Source organism: Plecotus auritus (genome assembly GCF_963455305.1).
Source record: "Plecotus auritus genome assembly, chromosome: 10".
Lineage (NCBI taxonomy): Eukaryota > Metazoa > Chordata > Mammalia > Chiroptera > Vespertilionidae > Plecotus > Plecotus auritus.
In genome coordinates, this window is record NC_137785.1 from 46,181,826 (window position 1) to 46,204,421 (window position 22,596).

At 42.5% G+C, this 22,596-nt stretch overlaps 1 protein-coding gene across 2 annotated transcripts in view; it reads right to left on the bottom strand.

Moving 5' to 3' along the window:
- WWP2 (WW domain containing E3 ubiquitin protein ligase 2) overlaps positions 1–22,596 on the bottom strand; it is a 131,241-nt gene that overhangs the window by 38,090 nt on the left and 70,555 nt on the right. For both annotated transcript variants that reach the window (XM_080646019.1, XM_080646020.1), the window contains exons 7-8: positions 17,396–17,523; positions 6,297–6,507 (exon numbers count right to left, since the gene is read on the bottom strand). In XM_080646019.1, coding sequence (XP_080502145.1) covers positions 6,297–6,507; positions 17,396–17,523 — 339 coding nt within the window. The remainder of the gene's footprint in view (positions 1–6,296; positions 6,508–17,395; positions 17,524–22,596) is intronic.

Below are 22,596 nucleotides of genomic sequence, written 5' to 3' on the forward strand. Positions count from 1 at the left end.
AAAGTGGCTACCGCTCAGAGTGCTGTGAAGACTGCATGAAGTAACTCACATATGAAACTTAGCATTCTCCAACACACTGGAAACGCTTAACACCTGCTAGCTGTTATTAATGGTCAGGAAAAAATATACACAAGGTACATGAATAGCACCAATGATTAAACCTGAGTGTTTGCTTGTTGTTGTTCTCCTTATTCTTTCTTCTTCTATTCCCTGTCCCCTCCAAAAAAAGTTTTAAGGGCTACTGAGACTGAAATCATGTCGTTCAGCAAACTCTTCCACTCCATCTCTCTAGAAGCCAAGCACTATGCCAGGTGCTAGGGATACAACGATGGACACAATAACCATTAACACACATGAATACACACGTACAGGAGGGTGAGAACATCTCCTGGGCCAGCCCTGACAATAGTAGAATCTTTGGAAATAAGGCTTTTGCTGTGAGATGATAAGGAGGAAGTCAGGAACATATACTACTGATTATTACCTAAGCTTATAAGTAAAAAAACTAAACCATATTCAGCAAAAGGCACAGATTCTCCCAGTATAATCCTTTAAAATTGTGCTACCCCAAGTGTGGTCCATGGCCCAAACGGTTAGCCACCAGAAAAATGCAGAAGTTTCTGAGCATCAGCTTGATATTGCCACATTGAAACGTGATCAGTAGATTTGTCTCACTGAATAGAGAACAAAAGTAAGGATTTGTAACAGATTGAAAAAAATAAATAAAACAGCAAGAAGCCAGAAAAAAAGAACTGGTTCTTCACGGAGAGTTTGAAAAGCACTGTCTAAACTCCTTGGGCAAGAATCTTTGGCTAGCGCCAAATTTGAGTTTGGAATGAAAATCAATGGCAGCAGCTGGTTTCTAACTTAGCAGAGAAGCTCCAAATTCCCATGTCTCTTCAAGTGTCTCTACAAACAACACATCGAAGAACTCTTACAAGGCTGTGATTCCTGATAGTAGGACCACTGGGGAAAAGGGCCTCTGGATCTCCATAACTGGGTGCGGTGGCAGGGGAGATGGCACATCAAAAAGATCTAGAAAACACCCCTCCTCGGTCAACTCCACTCTGAGGCAGGAAACGAACAGGGCAGCCAGTGACTGTGGGAGAACGGGATGGTGTGAACCGGCAGTGCTGAGGTAAGTCGGCAGTCCAAACACAACGGCCTCCCTTATGTAAGAAACCACAGCAGAACACGGGCTGCCAGAGTGAAATAATGTGCCTCTGTGTGCGAGGCCCTGAGCGAGCTGCAAAGCCCGGGACGCACTTGGAGTTTATCTAAGCCATGTACACAGGGTCTGTTAATGAGCATTCAGTCCCCAAAGTGGGCTCAGTGCTGATAAAAACCAGATGCAGAGCCAACTGATCAAAGTGGCCTCACTCCCTGTTGCCCGCTGCCTGGACCACTATCTCACCATGTCTCCCGAGCCTTCCTGGCACCCCTCCATTAGTGGACATTTGCAAGCTGAAAGCGAAGAGACCCTTCTAGTTGGCTTCTCTCATGCTAATTAAATTTAAAAGTACAGAAAGCAGGAGTGTTTGGAGACAGGGAGAAGAGGTTAATGTGGTGTTCTATTTGGACTTATGCAGCCCAGCTTTCAGCAGACTTCAGTCCTTAAAACATACAGACAAGGCATTGGCCCGGTGGCTCAGTAGATTGGAGCATCATCCCATGCACCAAAAGGTTGTGGGTTCCATTCCCAGTCAGGGCACATACTAGCTAGGTTGTGGTTCGATCTCTAGTCAGGGTGCACAACCAATCATATTTCTCTCTCACATCGATGCTCTCTCTCTCTCAAATCAATAAAAACATATCCTCGGGTGAGGATTAAAAAAAAACATACACACACGTGTTATCTCTTTATAATCAGTGTGTATACACACACACACACACACACACACACACACACACACACACACACACACTCTAGAAGCCCGGTGCACGGATTCGTGCACCAGTGGAGTCCCTTAGTGTGGCCTGCGGGGATCGGGCCGAAACCAGCAGTCCAACATCCCCCCAGGGATGTAGTAATAATGTGCGAAGTGGCAGGCGGCCGGGGAGGAGCCCAAGCCCGGGCTGGGCGCTGCACCACTCCCGCTCATCCTGGCCCTGCTGTGCCTGCCATAGCTGGTAGGTTTGCTGCTGCTCTGCTGCAGTCTCTGCACGCCTGGCCTAGGGCCATACAAGCACGCCCATGACTGAGAAGTGCCCAATCAGCCTCGATGCCTGTGCTGATCCTGGTCTGGATGGGGGAGGGGTGCGCAGGGGGAGTGTCCATGCGAGAGGCTCAAGCCACCGCAGCTGCGCTCGCCAGCCGTGAGCCTGGGGGCGCCCGGTCAGCTGAGCGGCATTCCTGCTGTGGGAGTGCACTGACCACCAGGAAGCAGCTCCTGCATTGAGCATCTGCCCCCTGGTGGTCAATGTGTGCCATAGCGACTGGTCGAACGGTTGCTTAGGCTTTTAGATAGATAGATAGATAGATAGATAGATAGATAGATAGATAGATAGATAGATTTTTTTATTATTGATTTCAAAGAGGAAAGGAGAGGGAGAGATAGAAACATCAATGATGAGAGAGAATCAATGATTGGCTGCCTCCTGCATGCCCCTCACTGGGGATCAAGCCCACAACCTAGGCAAGTACCCTTGACTGGAATTGAACCTAGGACCCTTCAGTCCGCAGGCCAACGTTCTATCCACTGAGTCAAACCAGCTAGGGCTATAATCAGTCTTATCTGCTGCAAGTTTCAGAAAGGCAATGCAACAACTGGAAAAATAAGCCCTAGGGATCTCTTACTCAATCGTTCAGTAAGGGAGACTAAAGTTGAGAAGATAAAGTTGGAATGAGACAAAGTCTGAGTACCTTGAAAAGGCACTCTAGTGTGACTCAGGAATACCTTAGTAGAGAGGAGACACTCCATAATACCTGCCAGTGCGTGAGGACCCCTAGTGAGCAGGGAAGAACATCCTGACCCTGTGAGAGACGCACAGTTACTAGTAAACCCAAAGCCAGTCAACCCAGTGAATGATGGATGCCTTGAGCTCTTGTTCTTGGGAAGAAAATGCAATACTCCCGTCCAAGTTGCTATTTATTTGAGTTATCGAAGAAGCAGAAAACATTCATCCAGTTGGGGGGGTGGGGGGAAGAAGGCATTTAAACTTACTCATTACAAATATGTCCTGGGGACCTACTTTGTGTCGAGCTCCCGGACATCATGGTGTGTACAGCCCAGCAGGGCAGAGGGACGTGAAACAAGCAATTATATGTGTGAGCGGAGTTACAGTACTCGGGGGCAGTTTGACCTTGTCGACCAGGGGTCAAGGGAGAACTTCCAGAGGAAGGGCTGGTTCTGAAAATGGTGCTGAGACCTGAAAACGGAGAGGAATTAATGGACAAAGTAGTGAAGAAGGTTTCGGAAACAGCAACCAGCATGGCAGAGGGTTCCAAATGCAGAGGAAGAGCTGTACATTTGTCAAACTGACATAGTTACGGCTGAAGCTTGGAGAGCAACGCAGAGTGTCTTCCAGGGGTGGGAGGGGTCCTATGTGCCGGGCTTTTTAGGCCTTAAGGATTTGAGAATTTATCCCTCAAGACAGCAATTTTCAACCCTTTCCATCTCATGGCACACATAAACTAATTACTAAAATTCTGTGGCACACCAAAAAAATATTTTTGCCAATCTGACAGAACAGAAAATAAGTATAATTTTGATTCATTAACATCAGATAGCTATTGTTGTGTTGGCTGTTGTCATTTTTTAATGGCAATCTAAGAGAAAAGAGGTCAGTGGCCCTGACTAAATAGTCAGGTATTGCATGTCTTAAAAATTCTTCCCTGGCCAGGTAGTTCAGTTGGTTGGAGCGTTGTTCAGATACACCAACATTGGGGGTTAGATCCCTGGTCAGGGCACATACAAGAATCAACCAATGAATGCATACATACTAGTAAGCAGAACAACAAATCGATGTTTCTCTCTCTCTCCCTTCCTGTCTCTCTAAAACCAGTAAAATTAATACATTAATTCAATTAAAAAATAAAACTATGAAAATAGTTTTGAATATCGCCACCTTAGGACAATAGGACACCAATGCAGCATTCTAAGCGGTGAAATGTCAGGCTCAGAGTTGTATTTAAAAAGGTTAAAACTGGTCCTCTGATTCCTGAAGCCATGATACCAGGAATAAAGGAATAGTCCATCTCGTCTGGATCTCCTAAACTTGTAAATAGGGCGATATTCCCTGGTGGGAATGGCAGGTCTCCGAATTGCAAGGGTCTCTGGCTTGCACGGAGCAGAGAATGGAAAACCTGCCATGCTCACTGCCGAGCACGCAGCAGTGCTGGTGGCAGCCTCCAGTGAGGCAGCTCAGGATCCAGGCTCCCCCATGTCTCGGGGATGGGCACCTTAGGATGGAAAACTGGGTCCCAACACCCCTCTGTGGACCGGCACACGTGTTAAAGTAGGCAGCAGCCTCCCCAGACCCACACACAGGCCTTGTCATGTTCTAAACACTCTAAGATGCCGTCCAAAGTCGACCTCAGAGAAGTGCAGCAGCCTCTGGCAGGGTAAGGGAAGAGAATCGCTTCCCTGGGCCACTCCATCCGCCAAACTTAGAATAAAGAGCGTTTTCAGAGCCTGGAGTTTTCCAGCTGCCTGGAAACAGGAAGAGCCCAATCCCAGAGAACAGTAACCCTCACACACGCCCTACATAAAGACACGTTGAGCCATTAGCCCTAATTGCCTGTGACTGACACAGGAGTGAAGCCGGCCTTCCAGGCATTTGCTCAGCGGAAAGAAAACAAACAGCTCACAGGGGACACAGGCAGCGCCATTTTCTCTCCTTTCTGCCAAAATGATTCTGCTCTGTTCCTCCCAAATTATATACAGATTTGAAATTATAAACCAAATAAAGGTCTTTCAAGTAGTCCTTACCACATACAAAAGAGAAAAGAAATCTCAGTAGGGAGGAATTGGACACAGCAATTGGTTATTAATCTTTTCATGAAATCAAAAACTTCACCAAAAAACTTTTCAGAGCCACTTCTCAATACCCCCAATTCACTCCAGGCTTGAGGTATTAAGAACTATTTGCAATACTTTTCATTTGCTCAGCACACTTTATTATGAAATATGAGTTAGGCAGTGCGCCAAATGGTAAGGATACAATATGTATGTGGTAAAAAATCGCATATGCTGCAGATTTAGGATTGTCGTTTTAACAACGGGGTTTTCTAAAGTAGCTTAAGAACAATATAGCATATTATGCACCAAGCAAGAGACCCTCCCCTTTCCCTTTTCCTTATGAGTTACAGGGCTCAGAGGACCCACCACCATCACCACCAGAAGCAGCAGTAGCAGCAGCAGCAGCCAGACCACGGTGACTGTGGCGACATGGACATTGGTGTCCACAGAGCCAAACTGATAACCAGGATAGACAGGGGGACCACAGACAGACTGGCCCTGCTATGACTGGTAGCCCTAAGATAAGGCTTCATTTCCCAGTTCAAAACTATTCATGGTTCTTTCACAACCACTTCAAAAATATCATTCACCGGGTGCAATGCCCACCACAGGGTGAGTGCTTCCCTTACGCTGTCTTATTTGAGTCTCTTAACTTCCTAGGGAGATATGCATGATTATTATCTCCACCTCACCAGGACAGTAAGCCACTCAGACAATGCCAAATAGGGTCAAGTGAGGATTCAAACCCAGATCTATTTGATTTTGAGTCTCTGCTTTTATCTCCACTCACTATATAACTAAACTTGAACTTCCTTTTGGCTTACTAGGGCCATCTTCTTAGCATTCAATGTCTTTACCATCAGATTTAATTCTGAACTAAAGGATGGCAAGGAAACTAGTAGCCCATGCTAATATCGGCACCAGTTACAGGAATAACATATAGTAATATTCCGAGCCTAAAGTCCTCCACAGGCCATTAAGATAGAAGTTAAGAGAAAAGCTGTTTTCTAGGCAGGATGTAGGCGAACACCGTTCAATGATTTTGGAAGGCAAAATAAACTTCTTGTTCTATAAAAGCCACATTCTTGGGATCAAGCTGTTCATTTCCAGTCACAGTATAAGGTAGCATTGATTCTGCCCCAGTTGATTTAGATTCTCTTTAAGATTTACGTAGAATAAGCAGTTCTTCCACACCTCCCTCAGTCCTAAGCACAGCAGCCTCCCAGAGACTCCTAGCCACGAGGTAATAAATAACCTTGTTGTTTCTGCCCTGGTGAAGGGGCCTCAGTCTTTGGAGGGTTGGAAAGTGCTGCTGTGGGACAGAAGGCTACTCACCCAGCAGGCAGGGCATCGGGGGCCGGGACAGCCGGGAGGACCTGCTGTGTGGCCGACGTGCTAGGCTCCTCTCCTTCAGCTGGCGTGGCCGGAGCAGGGAGAGACCCTGCAGTGGGGTTCGGGGTAACACTCGATGCTGCAGCAGGTGGGGATGTCACACCAACAACAGAAGGTTCTTCGGGATCAGTGGCTCCAGCAGATTCATCATTCACTAAAAATACAGAAATCATATTTTAGAGATCAACTAAGACTTATGTTCCCATTGACAAGATTTTTCCCTTAATGTGATAACACGGTACCCACAATGTGACCATGCATGTACCACCCAGTGACATCAAAAACTTTTACAGATCATAACTTAGGAAATTAAGGCAAGTCAGTAATGGTCTGTCCGAAGAAAATTGGGAGATGGGTCTGAAATAAATAGGCTATTAAATACTACCTCTTATAGAAGTTTATTAAATTTTTCTAACATACCATGGTTACACTTACAGAAATAAAAGAATAGCAGGAAAAGTAAAGACAACGGGGAAGTGTATTGGTGCTAAATGGAGCAAGGCCGAGTTTATAGGGTCATATACTTTTGTTTTTAAACTTGTCATTTGTTTGCCTTCCTTCAAAAAGCTCCACACACACGAAGAGGTGGAAAACATATAATACTGTGCTTGTTCTTTTAAAGAGTCACACTCAAAGTAGGGAGCAAGGATTAATATTCTATATAAAAAGGATGGGGCTCCTAAGATACAGGACTTGTCTCCAAGGTAACAAGAAACAAGGAGACAGAGTGACACAAGCTGCTCCTGAGTCTCCTTATTTCTCCGTATCTTCATTTCTCTGATGGTCGCACATGCTCACAGGACCCCAGGGCACTCTCAACCAAAATCAAAAAGGTTTTGAAGAATCATAATTCTTTGAAAATGAGTAAGCCATACGCAGAGAATTTTCTACATGTGAGAGTGCGCCTGTGTGCATTTATACTAGAATTTTGTAGGAAAATGCCTTAGTTGTTTGTCATTTAGCCTCCTTTCCCTAATTCAGAAATTCTTTTTGCAAGTTTCTTTAACAAATGGCTACCCAGCCTCTTCTCGAACATTTCTCCTGACAGGCAGCTCACTGCAGTCTTTCCATTGCTGAACATGTCCCTGCCAGAAAGTTTTTTCTCAAGTTAAGCTGAAGTTCATTAGCTGGTTTCAGTCCCCAACCCCAGGCAATACGAAATACGTATCTGACACTGTTTCTCAATCACCTTCCCTTTTCCAGTAAAAAGGCCTCTACAAGAGGGAGGCCTTTAATGTTTCTAGGCCACCCTCTTCTTACCACTTGGCTTCCCTCTTGTAGAGACCTTTTTCCACTGCCTCTCCTAAGTAATGATATCGGGAACCAAACATAATAAATCAGATGCCATCAGATCAGTGAAGTCAGATTTCCAATATAAATGATATTAGGTAACATTTACAGGCAAAGTGCAAAAGCATTTTTAATTCTCTCAGTTAAGCCTCACACACAATCCCATGAGTCTGGTACAATTAACGTCCCCTCACGTTACAGTTGAGGAAACTGAGGCCCAAAGAGATTAAATAACCTGCCAAGGTCACAGGGCACCCCTGTTGTCTGCTTCCGGCCTGAACCACTCACTCATTACACCCCACTTGCCCTCTCTGGACATCCTCTAATGCCACGGAAGACTGTAATAATGCTGAAGCAATCACATGACCCTATTGGCTGACCTGAGACTGGAGGTCAGCTGAAACTAAAGTTTGTTCACACGATGTGATGCCAAGCTAGACCTTGACAAATGGATAAGAGCCTAGGAACCAACTACGATTAATCTGTTTGCTTTCTCCCTAGGAAATGATATATGGTCTGGCACACAGACTGAATTAGTTGTTTAATAAATAACTACATCTTGTGCAACTGATATTTCCCCAACATACATGCAAGAATTTATGTTTCTGTTCCATCTCAGCTAAGTTAGTAAAACACAACAGATGGCAATTCTCTTTATGCAAATCTATACATTTTACTCATTTCCAATCAAAAAACCATCAAGACATTTCTAAGAACTAAATAAATTCATTCTAAAAATTATAAGGACAACTAAATACAGAAGAATAACCATGAAAATTCTAAAGACTAAGTTTTGTGTGTATATGTAATGGGATGAGGGGTCGTTCTCTAAAGTATTAACACATATTATAAAGCTACAACACTTAAAACAATGTGGCACTGATATATGAATAGGCAGATGTCAATTTAAATAAGAAAGTTCAGACACAATTAAATACACATTGGAATTTAGTATATGTCAACTGTGACATTTTAAATTACTGCAGAAAAGACAGACTATTCAATAAACAGTGCTATGACAAGTGGGTATACTGAACAAAAACTGAGTTTCAGTCCTATCTACTCCTTACATCAAAATAAATTCCAGATGGATTGGGGATTTTGACACACAAAAAAAATGAAACTACAGAGGAACTAAAAAAACAACAGAGGATAATATTTTTATAATCTCACAGTGAAAAGGATTTTTTAAATATTACACAAATGACAGAAGTCACAAAAGACTGACGATTAAAATGTTTTAAAAATCTAAATGGGGGAAAAACACCATAAGCAAAATTAAAAGCAAAAGAAAAATAACAACTAGGAAATATTATTATCAACTCAAATTATAGACCAATGGCTAATTTCTTTGATATGAAAAGAACCTCTACAAATCAGAGATACTTCACAGTTAAGAAAATACAAATTACCCTTAAACACCTGAAAAGATTCTGAATCTAAATTATGAGACAAGAAATGTAATTTAAGACTATAATGAAATACCATTTTTTAACCTCAGATTGACAAGAGTAAAAATATTTAAGCACACACTTTTTTAAAATATATTTTATTGATTTTTTTACAGAGAGGAAGGGAGAGGGACAGAGAGTTAGAAACATTGATGAGAGAGAAACATCGATCAGCTGCCTCTTGCACACCCCCCACTGGGGATGTGCCCGCAACCAAGGTACATGCCCCTGACCGGAATCGAACCTGGGACCCTTCAGTCCACAGGCCGACGCTCTATCCACTGAGCCAAACTGGTCAGGGCTTAACCACACACTTATCAGAGTATAAAAAAATGCATTTTTGCCCTAGCTAGTTTGGCTCAGTGGATACAGCATTGGCCTGCAGACTGAAGGGTCCCAAGTTCGATTCTGGTCAAGGGCACATGCCTGGGTTGCGTGCTCAATCCCCAGTAGGGGGCATGCAGGAGGCAGCCGATCAGTGATTTTCTCTCATCATTGATGTTTATGACTCTCTCTCCCTCTCCCTTCCTCTCTGAAATCAATAAAAATATATTTTTTAAAAAATGCATTTTCACATACTGCTGGTAAGAGTAGAAATTGCTAGAACCTCTACGGAGCACAATTGAGCAATACAAAAAATGTAAATACAATCATTAAAAGGTGGGGGGGAAATGAAGGTAGGTATGATGAAGAGAGGTGGTAGATAAAATTAAAATTGTCATGAATAATTAATATCTGAAGCTGGGTGATGAGTTCATTCTAGCACTCTTTGCTTCTATGCATGTTCAATATTTGTGTATAGGAGACACATGATGTCTGGTTGTCTCTCTGTTGCAACGTTAGCAGCCACTGACGATTATTGCATAATTCCATTAATTGGTTAGACTGCAAAACACTAATATGCTAATTCTACCATTCCTATAAAGAGAAAGTTTGCCTTATCAACTATTTGGCTTTCTTGAGTTTCAGATTGTAAAGAAAAGGCAGAAAAAAATGCTTGAGTCTTTCCTTTTATTTAACCAGTTTTCAGAATAATGAATTGATTTCCTCACATCCTCCAAAAATGAACAGTGACATTTTGACTGAAAACATTGAGAAGAACACTCTGTAGAGTATATGATTGTCTAGCCAGTAGGCTGTACACCTGAAGCTAATACAAAAATAATATTGAATGTAAACTGTAATTGAAAAATAAAAATTTTAAAAATAAATTGAAAAAACAAAAAAAGAATTTTTTTGTTTAAAAATCACTATGAGTTCTTGGATTTAAACATATTTAAAATATTTCAATCCGTTGTGATTACTGTTCTTACTGAAACTAAAATTGTCCCCATCTTTGGCTGTGGTTAGTAGAAGAGGGAACGGGCAAAGCTCAAGTTGGCTTGGAGTTCTATGGAAAAACTTCTCAGATAATTATTAAGTGGGAAAGTGCAGACAGCATATATATTACTAAAGAATATATATGCGCATGCTTGTATATTAAAAAATATCTCGGAAAGAGTCACAACGGTGACTGCTTCTGGAGAGGGAACTAGAGGCTGGAGGACTAGAATAGGAAGGAGACTTCCTTTACACAGTTTAAGCTTTTGTACTTTTAAAGTGTTGATAACCTATATATATATATTGCCTATTAAAATAACGATTATGAAACTACTGACCAGGGAAAGAACAAAAGCAGAGCCCCATTACAGCCCATGGGAAAGACCCTCCAATCAACACTGCTGTTCATGCAGCTGCAAATGTAGGTAAGTCTGCCTTTCACTCACTGGAGTAGCTCATCTGTTTAAGTGTTTTGTGCTGTACCTCAAGTTTAGATTTGTAAACAGAATATGAAAGTAGGATATTCTAGCACTGACAAACTTGCTATGTCCATGTTTATACTCTTCTGCTCTTAGAATGTGAGAGCTTGAAAGTACCTCAGAGGCAAATCTACCCTATCACAGCTTATAGTTAGAAAAAACTAAAGTTCAGACAATTAAGTTAGTGGCCTGGAGTCACCTAACAAGCTATGATGTGGATTGTCAAAGACACGGACTTACAATTTCATCAGGCCTTAGAGAATCGCTGTATTTTACATTCTAGCTCTATTCAATATAGCCAATACTCCCTTATTAATCCTAATTACTGGATGTATACAACGTACGTTTCCCAAAAGACAGTACCCTTCTTGAGAACGGAGGCAAATTCATTTTCCTTCGTTTTTCATGACTTCCACTCTGTACTTCCTATGTTCTTGCTTACATATCTTTGCTCAGCTCAGCCCTCCCCACTGAAGGCCTCCCCTCCCACACACACCACTTCAGCCCAAACTGATCCCCTTTGCAGGACCCACAGCACCTGTGGTCTCAGCTAAGCCACACAGCCCCTGTGACACCTGCTGTGTTGGTTGGCACTTGGCGATGGTGTCTTTTCAGGTTCTTGTCCTGAAACAGATTATCAGGTAGATGCCTACTTTGCTGCTTCTTTACATTGCCCGTGGTGCTTATCAAAATGGCATTCAATAGATATTTGCTCAATAAATACTCGTTCAATAAACCTAATAATCTAGCAAATGATATTTGAAATAAACCATCTCACATTTGTGTAACATTACCATTTATAAAGGAGGTTCTTTTTTAATTTTAAATTTTCGAATAATCTGTAGATTTAGAGAAAAGCTACCAAGATAGTATGCCCTTCACCCAGTTTCCCCTAATTACTACCTTATTTAACCACAGCACATTTGTTAAAGCTAAAAAAAATAACATCAGTCCATTCCTATTAACTAAACCCCAGACTTTATTTGGATTTTGTCAGCCTTTCCACTAATGTCGTTTTACTATTCCAAGATCCAGTCCAGGATCCTGTGTTGCTTTTAGCAAGTTCACTTTCATTACCTCATTTATCTTCCTAATAGCCTCATGAAGAAGATGCTGTTATTCCCATTTTACTGAAGACAAAACTGAGGCTCACAGAGGTACCATTCAGAGTGGTGCCGTGCAGTCAGTAGTAGCTGAACCAGAAGGCAAACCCAGAACACCATGAAGTAAAAACAATGGAAGGGGGTGGGGGAAGAGAAATGAAATTACTTAGACGACTTTCCTGTATAGGAAGAAAAGCTGGGTACCAAGATGAGAGGGTAAATGGGGTAAGCAGGTAAAATAGCAGTTGAAAGGCCTCTGGTTTGTGCAATGATGGGTATTTCACAAGGTTCCCTCTGTGGTGTTAGTTAAACATTCTAACTTCATGAATCAAATATTCATTCAGGGCTAAGACCCTATTATGCTAGTCACAGTTAGTCAAAAAGAGATCAGGAATTGGAAGTTCTTTTTCTTAATCCTAGACGCGCTGCCAACTCGCTGTGTGTTCCAAAATCTTTAGGTGCGTACGATGTAGCACAGTCTTTTCAGCCCCCAACTTGGGCAAGAGGAAGGCGCTTGCCAACGAGAGCTTTTTAAACTTAAGATCAGCTTGTAACATATGTTCCACAATAAAGCAGTCAATATTTCTCACCTGTGAATACAAGAAATGCACCTCCAATATAACTGATCACTAAGCTCTTCACAAGAGCAACCAAAACTAGAATCAATCAAAACAATTCGATGGGGAAAAAAAAAGAAGAAAAACTTAAGAATGAACACCACCATTCCATGTTACCTAATGGGAACACTTAATCCTTCCTGGCCAACATATAGATTCATGCCATTTCCATTTCTACTCCACCACGCTTCTAAGAATTCAACGTCTGAATTTGTTTTGAAAATATATTACTGTCAAAGAATATCATGAAGAAAAAATAATAAGGCAAAACTAGCTCTTCCAGACATTAGAAAAACATACTATAACACATCAATAATCAAAATCACATGACACTGGCTCCAAACTGGAAATAAAGTAAATGGAATGTGTAAAGAGTCCAGAAATGAATTCTCACTGCATATAAGAATGTGGTAAGTGATAAACACTAAGAAAAACCACAGTGAGAAAAGAAAACCATTTAATTAATGTTTATAGGAAAATAGGACCCTGATATAGAGAAAAATTAATTTAACTCATCCTCATTATACTTATATGTGTACAGATACAGATATACCACTATAAATTCCAGTGGGATAGTTCTTTTTTAACATGACATCATGAAAAAAAGTAAAACAGAATAAAGTATTTATTCCCTCTATAGACAAGAGAGAATCTTTTCACTTCTGAGGCAAAAAGTAAAATTGAAAATTTTAAAAACACTCATACATAATGATTTTTTTAAATTTTTAACTTTTTCTACAAAAGCCACAAAAAATAGATAAAAGACAAAGCAATGATATAGGAGGAAACTTATCACCATAAATATAACATAAAACTTGTACCTAGATACTTTAGACCCATTAGGATGGCTATTGTCAAAAAATGGGGGGGTGGGGGAGGAACAAGTATTGGGGAGGTGGAACACTGGAACCCTCATTCATTGCTGGTGGGATGTAAAATGGTACAGCTGTTCTGGAAAACAGTTCGAGGGCTCCTCAAAAAGTTAAACAAAGTATTACCATATGGCCCATCAACTCTATTCATAGGTGTGCAGCCAAAAGAACTGAAAGCCTGGACTCAAACAGATTCTGTACACCCATGTCACAGCAGCACTGCTCACAACAGCCAAGAGGTGGACACCATCCAAATGCCCATCAACAGGTGAATGGATAAATAAAATGAAACAATTTTGATACATGCTACAACATGGATGAATCTTGAAAACATTATGCTAAGTGAAATACGCCATAGACAAAAGGACAAATCATTCCACTTTAATATGGGGCACCTAAAATAAGCAAATTCATAGAGACATAAAGTGGAATAGAGGTTGGCTGGGGCTGCGGGTGGGAGGAGAGGAGAATGTTATTGTTTAAAGGGTACAGAGTTTCAATTTGGAATGATGAAAAAGTTCTGGAAATAAATAGTGATGTAGTTGTACAACATTGTGAATGTACTTAGTGCCACTGAATTGAAAACTCAAAAATAGTTTAAATGGTAAATTTTATGTTACACATATTTTATCACAATTTGTAAAAAAGGAACTTGAACCCAGGATATATAAATAAACTTCCAAATCTCCAAAGGATAATCAAACACTATGAAAAAAGTCACACAAATAGAAAAGAAACAGTCAAGCAAATAATAACAAGAAATGCAAGAAGGTTAAACAATGAGGGAGCACTTAATACTTCTTAGCAAATAGATAAACCAGTGTTTACAAGGTTGTAGGAAAAAATAAACCTCGCATACCACTTGAGGGAAATTTTACACTGCCCTGTGATATATGATTGCTTCAAACCTTTCGGAAGGCAATCTGATAATATACATTAATCTCATTTTAAAAATTCATATCCTTTGATTCAAGAACTTCATTCAAGAAGAAACAAAGCTGTGTGCAAAGATGTCTACATCAGGATTTGGTTTTACAATGGGGAAATACACTAGGATTGAGGAATGGTTAAAGGAACTATGGTGTATTAACTGTGAAATAGTATGAGGCCACTAAAAAGGGGTAAACAAAAAGACCACAAATACATAGAAGCATGTATAAAAAAAATAACAAAGGGAATGAAAGTAAATCTATCCATGCTGCATAATTATAACCATATGAAATTATTTATGAAGATAAAAACTAATGTTGATTGATAGCTTATTGCATCCCAGGCACCATACCAGACACTCTACATATTTTATATAATTTGTTTCTATAACAACTCTATGAGATATATGTATCTTATCCTAATTTTATTAATGAGAAAACTAAGTCCCTGAAAGTCCCTGGGCTCTATGCACATACCACACATGAGGGATCAGAATCTGAGCACAGCCCGTGTGACTCCCACACCTATGTGCATGGAAATCACATTGAAGAGAGGAGTGAGAGATGTTTTTTTTTTTAAATAAAGTTTTCAATAAAAGAAGAAAAAAATAAATCACTTCACAGGAGTCTCAATGAAGTGCTATACCATTAGTCTATTTCTCAATTCCACCACTTCTAAAACTTAGGAATATAATATTTATACAGACAGGCTGCCACTCACTTTCATTTTATAAAAAAATGGTTACTTCACATTTGTGACAACACAAAAATACCACCTGGAACTCAGCTCCTTTTTTGCCCCAAATGTCTTTTTCATGCATAACTGCAGGGCACAGCCAAAAGGGCTTGCTAAAGAAACCTCAGATGTCTGTGGAAACATTTCCTGGCGGCACAGCTCCCGACCACCACCACTTTGGAACCGCTCCTCTCAGTTCTAAGAGCAACGTGTTGATGGATGGAGCATTCATATCCTCAAAAACCCTTCTGCTCTTGTGCTGCCAAAGAGGGGGGCTTCTGCCTGCTCCCCAGAGGAAAGGTGAGGTCTTTCTGTACCCCTTGGATAGACATTAAAGAGCCTACAAAGTCAAGGCTGGCTGGGAGGCAAAGGTGAGCTGTCATCACAGCAGAAAGGAGAGAGGAGATGAGACAGAAGCCAAGACCTTCATATTTGAACAGGCAGAAATCCCTTAAATGCTGCAACTGTCCTCCGCAGATGGGTTCTGGGAACGGTTTGCGAATTCAGATGCACCGCCATGAAACATTTCCAAGGGGTTACGGATATTTGGCTTTCTGGAGACATGGCTGGCACCTGCCTCCTCTGCTGAAACGTAATATCCCTGGAGATAAGGACAATATGCAAAGGCACCTAAAAATAAATGTCAGGGAAATACAGATCTGTTTAAACAGCACGAGTGACTCGAAGACCTTCACCACATAAAGACAATTCACCAAGCGTTTTCACAGGAAAAGCAGAGGTGGCTAAGGGAAACCAGGGTCCCCCGAAGAACAAAGTGGTTGGAATCACGGCCAAGGCCTCCAGGAAACAACGGGTTCCATGGAGCCAGTTTCCCTGGCCCACTCCCACCAGCGACTCGTTTTTCTAAGGGAAGCATGCATACTGGCGCTCACAGAGACGCACACAATTTTCTGCAACACGGCCCACGGCCACCACCTCGCCATCCCCTTCACACAGATGGGAACATCCACACTATGACTGGATGGTTCCAGTACTCAGACACGGGGTTGGCATGGGAGCGCCAGGCGGGCTGAGCCAACACCTCCAGCTCATCCTTGTCCTCGGGGCTCAGGGCGAGCTAGTTAACTCAATTCCTTCAGGCAGGTCCCCAACTCCAGAGAGAAAGTCAGGCCCCCATTCATGCAGTGAGCCGTGCAGGACACAGGCCACTCCACCCACAGTCCGTGGCAGGCAACCGTACAACTGAGCACCATGAGCCATCAGGGGGGCACTGCAGCCCTCAAACGGTGCTGCCAGAGAACTGAGTCATGAAAAAGTAACCCAAGTCAATTTCTCCTACTCAAGTCTGTCACACAAAGGGCCATGACAATGCTCATGCGGAGAAGCTATGCTGCGCCGGACCTCCTGTCCTTCATGTCATCACAAGCACCTACAAAATTATTGCAGGTGTCACTTACCAATTTAAACACCTATAGTTTATCAAAGCAACAGCCACATGTCCCTTCCCAACTGCCCCAAGTTAAGACAAATTACCAAGTGACCAGCAGTCACTAAAAATCTGACAATTTTCAAGACGCTTAGAAAAACGAAGTGTTGTATTTTGTTTTCCTTTTTCCATTTGAATCCAACACTGACCTGATGAGACAGAAGGAAAGCATGACAAAAAGTGAATTGTTTTGAAATAGGCTCTTCCCTTCCCATTTACAAGGAAGTAGAGCCAAGTGCAGAGACGGTCTATGTGGATGGAAGGACTGTCTATTCTCAAATGGCACAAACTCTCACTGAAACAGCCACAGAATGCCGCCCCCCCGCCCCCCCCCCCCAGTAGCAGCGTGGCTTTGCCCCTGGTCAGCCTCCCAACCGTCAACAGTGCTGCCATTTTCTCTAACTCAGCTCCTAGCAATAATACTCAGTTTCCTTTCTCCCTAAGTCTGATCATTTCCTTAAATTAAGGACAGAAAAAAATGTGTCATGTATAAGTAAGATATCCTCTCCCAATGAAATCCAATGTTGGTAAGAAATGAATGCAAAAATCAATATTTTTTATTTCTGTGAAAAGAAATATTTTAGAAGAGTCCTATGGAGACTAACCTTACCTATACAGAATATGCCAGAGATAAGAAAAACAGGTCAATGGAAAGACTGATGGATTCAAATTTATCTTAGTATTGGAGTCTTCTCCCATCCACCCCACATTGTGACATAGACAGAATCCCGACTCCACGTGAGAACAGGTTAGAGGCCACTGATTCAGTCCGGGTTGGCATTCTGGGCTGTCACTCACCTGTGCCATTGGCCAAGCCACTGTGGCTTGGGTTCTTGACGGGCTGGCGGTGCCGGTTGTTAGTACCAGGACTTCGCTCATCAGTTGCCGTGGTCGTTCTGGCTGAACCACTTGAATGTCTGTGCGTCCTGGGGGTTCAAAGTATAAAGCAGACAGATGTAAGTTACTTGGGGAAAAAAAAGAAGGTATCCCACCTAAGTCACTGTATTCCCTCTCTCGCTATTTATTGGAAGTAAGACCTTCAATAGCCCCTGTAGTCTTTGACTCAACAGATGCTGGCTTCAAACAGAGAGACCCAGGTAAGCTTCCTTCTTGGTAAAAGCCCAGAGGCAACTTTGGGTAAACTTTTCCACTTGAAGTAAACAAATCCAGAGTGAACTGCTCCCACATCTGAAATAACTGGCAAAATATCCGGTGACCATCACATTATTTTCATTGGGCTCGAATGTAAGAAATAAACAAGAAATCACTAGGCCACTGGACAGGGTACAGATGACACATTTCTCCTGTTATGCAGAGCCCAAAAACGTATCCAAATCCATTTTCTCTTTAATTAAAAAGACGCTTCCTTTCGGAACAGAAGTCAAGGGACATTAGACAGCTTAGCCAGTGCATATGTTGACGTTGTTTTATCTAGAAAAGATGACTCCACAGTCCATCCAGGTAAAAGATACAATGCAGAAAGGGATCTGCATCACCAGGAAAATGGAGGGATCTAACAACAGAGAACCTGTCTGACATCTTCAGAGAACACAAAGGCAGTATGTGTTCTCACATGCCTGTTGTAACTTGACTTCATTCACTCAGTAAAAATGTCTAAGTCTCCTTGCCCTTCAGTTTAGCAGTTTTATCAAAGGAGATTATTCTATTACTTAGTCATTATATAATACTTTACAACAGTGAGATGATTTAAATAGTATCCAGTGAGGAAAAGACCACCCTCTCCGGGCAGAGGAACAAAAGTCCAGAGAATAATCTAGTCCACGTGACAGGGGGCAGAGAGAACACTATCAACAAGAAAAGTAATAACAATGACTATGGAAGTATATACTATGCATTGAGCTGCAACATTACATTCCAGGTACCTATGGTTTGCTGCACACTTTACAAACATTATCTCATTTAACATGGCAACCCTAGAAGTAGCTGACTATTATAATGGCCATTTTGCAAATAAGAAAACAGACACAGAAAAGTCCAGCAGAAAGTTAGCAACTGAGAAAACACTCATATTCAGGTACTTGAAGGTCAACAGCCCATGCTCTTTGGTTGCCACCTGGGGTGGGAGGTCTGGACTTTAGCTGAATCCCTCCCTGGTGGTTCTTTCACTAGTCACTTAGCCAACGGTGAGATGAAGGGCTCTAAGAGAAAGCTCCCCACACAGGGAGCTGCGATACCCACCAGAACACCTCTGCTGGTCAGACTCCAGCCCCGTTGGGTGGGACAAGCCTGCAGCACAACTAACTAGAAGGTTCCTAGGAGAATAAGAAGTGTCTCAACTGACTGCCTTCCATAGCAAAAGAAACCAATTTTTCCAACAAGATGGGAATAAGCCAATATGTCAACTGATTATCTTTGGGTGTTGAAAATATGGATGCCTTTAGCTTTTCCTTTTGTGTTTTTCTAAAAATTTCTAGCTTTCTTCATTGAGCTTGTTGTATACTTTTGAACAAGGAAGAAAACACAATTTTTAAAAAAGAAAAAAAAAAAGGTTTTCCTTGGGCCCACACAACCAAGGAAAACACCAAGAAGCCTAGCCAACCCTGGAGTCCTTCTTACCTAAAGACTGCGTGGCAGTTAAAAATGGGTAGAGAGGGCACAACTGAGCTATGGAAATAAAGATTTAATTTGGACTCTCTTTTTCCATCTTATTTTTCCCTGAGCTAATTTCATAAATCAAAAACTGTCAACCACACCTCAGTCAAGAAAAATATTTCAAAGTCCCCACTTCATGGGAAGAAATGTTAGTATTGAACATTTTACCACAACTCCTCATCGAAAGCAGAATGGGTGCAGACGAGTTCCAAAGGGAAATTCAGGCTTTAGCCACTGGTGAATGTGTGTATATGTGTTGAGGGCAGAGAGCTTGAGAGAGATAAAGTTGGTTAATGGAAGGTTTATTTCAGCCAAGAATCCCCTTAAAAGGACAAAAAAGGCTCTCTGATTTGGTCCTCCCAGCCCACAGCAGAGGGCTGTGTCCCTCAAAGAGCAGCATGCCGTGTGGGCAGCATGGAAAATGCAACATGAGTCCCGCCACACACACACACACACACACACACACACACACACACACACACACACAGAGGCTCTGACAAGCCCATGATTACATCCAGTTGCCAGGCCCCTTGTCCCTCGGCAGAGCAGCTGGGCATGACAACAGGGTGGGTTCCATTACTCTCCTGGCTCCTCCCTCCCTTCCCTGAAAGGGCATGCGGTCAGAGTCGAGAGAGAATACTTTCAGAAATGTTTAACCACTAATGATAGCAGCTTACCCTGAATGACAGGCTGGAGCAGAGCCGGGATTAGCCCATAAACCAGGGGCAGCTGGGACCACTTTGCATGAACTGCCGCCTCCCTGCCTGTGGCCCACTGCCACCCCTGCTCCCTTCACCAAACACATACACACACACAGAGAGACTCTTCCTTTGCCCTAAATCTGGAGCTTCCTCTTTTTCCTCTTGAACTACCTTTAAAATGAGACTCTCAGAAGGAAGAGTAGGCCTCAATGTTTGAGGAAAATCTTCTCTTCAGCAGTTTCCTCTCTTGGAGGACTCGCTCAGCCTTAAACGTTGGGATTGGGTCATGATTAAAAGCTGGCCCAAACGCTGAAACCGCACACCATAAGCCAAAATAGTATCAGGACAAAAGCGGGGAGATGGGGTGGGGATGAGCTGGGCTCCACCACAGACAGCCTGGCTTCAGCTCTGCCAGTGACTTCAACCTTGGCCTGATCTCCACCGTTTGGGGGGCTGGGGGGTAGGGGGGAAGTTATGCCACCCTAGGGCAGTCAGGAGAAGGTGGAACAGCGAAACCCCACAAATGGTTTCAAGTCACCTTGTTACAGACATTCAGCTCTCTTTGCGGCATGCCCTTCTCAATGCTGGCGTATCTTTCCTTAAGTTCCTCCCCCAGAAACTGAGGCCTCCCTAAGGAACGCCAATCAAGGCCAAGGCCCTAGGAGTCTCTCTCCAAGCTCCTGAAAGTGGATCTGATGCAGGTAAGGTCCCCAGGAGCAGGCTCTGGGCTGTCCCTTGACATGCAAGTTTTGACATTCACAGTGTTGGCCTCAGTCCTCAGCTGACCCTGACAGCAACAGCCTTGGATACCTGGGACCTCTTGTGTTGTCCTTCATAAAGGCCACTGAATTCCATTCTATCATTATTTTCTGAGCACTAGGCCCTAATCTAGGTCTAGCAACAAAACAGAAACAGTCCCTGACCTCAGGAGCTTACATCTTAGTGGAAATGCAGTGATTTATAATTTTGCTCAGACACAAATTTGCATTACACCCTACTATGCTGGTGTGTGGGTGGGAGCCACCTGCTAGCCAGTGAGCCTGGATGACAACCTGGCATTGTCATCCCAGTGCAGCCTTGTTGACCATTGGCACATATGCAATACTTTATGAGGAGTAATTCAACAAACAAATTTTCTTTGTTTATTTTTTAAAAAGGAAGCCAGCCCTACCATTGGTAATGTAAGTGAAAATGAAGAGCCCAAAAAAGTGATGGCTTACAAGCCAGACACAAAATTTTTGGCTAAGTTAAAAAGTGAAATTCAAAATTTGGTGGTGACTCTAGAAACACTTAATAAACGTAAAGATTCTTCAAAGACTGGGGACACCTCTCTCCCAAATGTCAAGAATTCATGACTGGTCCTAGCTGGTTTGGCTCAGTGGATAGAGCATCAGCCTACAGACTGAAGGGTCTCAGGTTCGATTCCAGTCAAGGGCACATCCCCAGTAGGGAGTGTGCAGGAGGAAGCTGATCAATGATTCTCTCTCATCATTTATGTTTCTATCTCTCTCCCTCTCCCTTCCTCTCTGAAATCAATAAAAAAAATAAAATAAAAATCCACGCACTGTGTAAAAAAAAAAAAAGAAGAAGAAGAAGAATTCATGGTTGACCAGACACCCGGCGACAATCACATTTTTCTATCTTGGGAAATGAGGCCCAGGATAGGAAAGGGAGTTTCTTTGACCTCAATTCAGCCATGTTAGTCTTCGAGCTCAGCAAAAGAGAAGTTTCAGGGTATAACAAGTAATAGTGCATTTTCCTCCACTTAAAAAAAAAAGATGCATACGTTAAAATTGCCTAATAAAGCTCTTCTCACATTCCAAAGCAGGGGTACTTGCCTGGATGCTGGATGACTAGACCCAAGGGGGAGGCTCCCATCCTCCACTGAGGCCTCGTAACTGGGCATTGTCTTTTAATAGCAGCATGGAAACAAAACTGAGTGAGGTTGGGCCAGTTTCCAGCAAGACAGAACCAGTAAAAAACAGGCACTTAAAATAGAAGCATGGCGAAGAAATGGGAAGCGGTGATGGGAAAAGAAACGGTTTCCACCATTCAGAGAGGCATCAATAAGCAAACCTACTTCCACCTACACCCTCCTCAATTCTGACTCCTCATTCAAATGTGGATTAGAAGAAGAAGAAGAAAAAAAAATAGAGAGGGGGGATAAAAAGGAGAGATGAAAAGGGAAAGGCGCAATTTTGAGTTAAAATGGGACCATTCTAGTTATTCCAAGGGTAATTTACGGCTCCATTCCACACCCTACCTCTAGCTGCCAGCCTCAGAAATGACAGGAAAGGTAAAAATAAAACTGCTGCCAAGTCCATTCTCCATTACAGAAAGACAAATGATTGACTTTTGCCCAACCTGGAGTACAGAGCAATCTTCTCAAAGGTGGCAGCTTTATGGGACTAAAATTTTCATCTTAAGAAAGAACATACAATAAAATTGCACTCACCTAACATGATCTCACTCATTAGATCCAGAGACACAGAAGCATCGAACAGACTGTCAAATCTCAGAGGGAAGGAAGGGGAGGGTGGGAGGGAGGGCGAAGAGATCAACCGAAGGACTTATATGCATGCATATAAACAAAATCAATGGACACAGAAAGTAGGGGGATGAGGGCATGTGCTGGGGGGTGGGAGTGGCTGGGCAGAGGTCAATGGGGGTGGGGGGGAAGAAGAC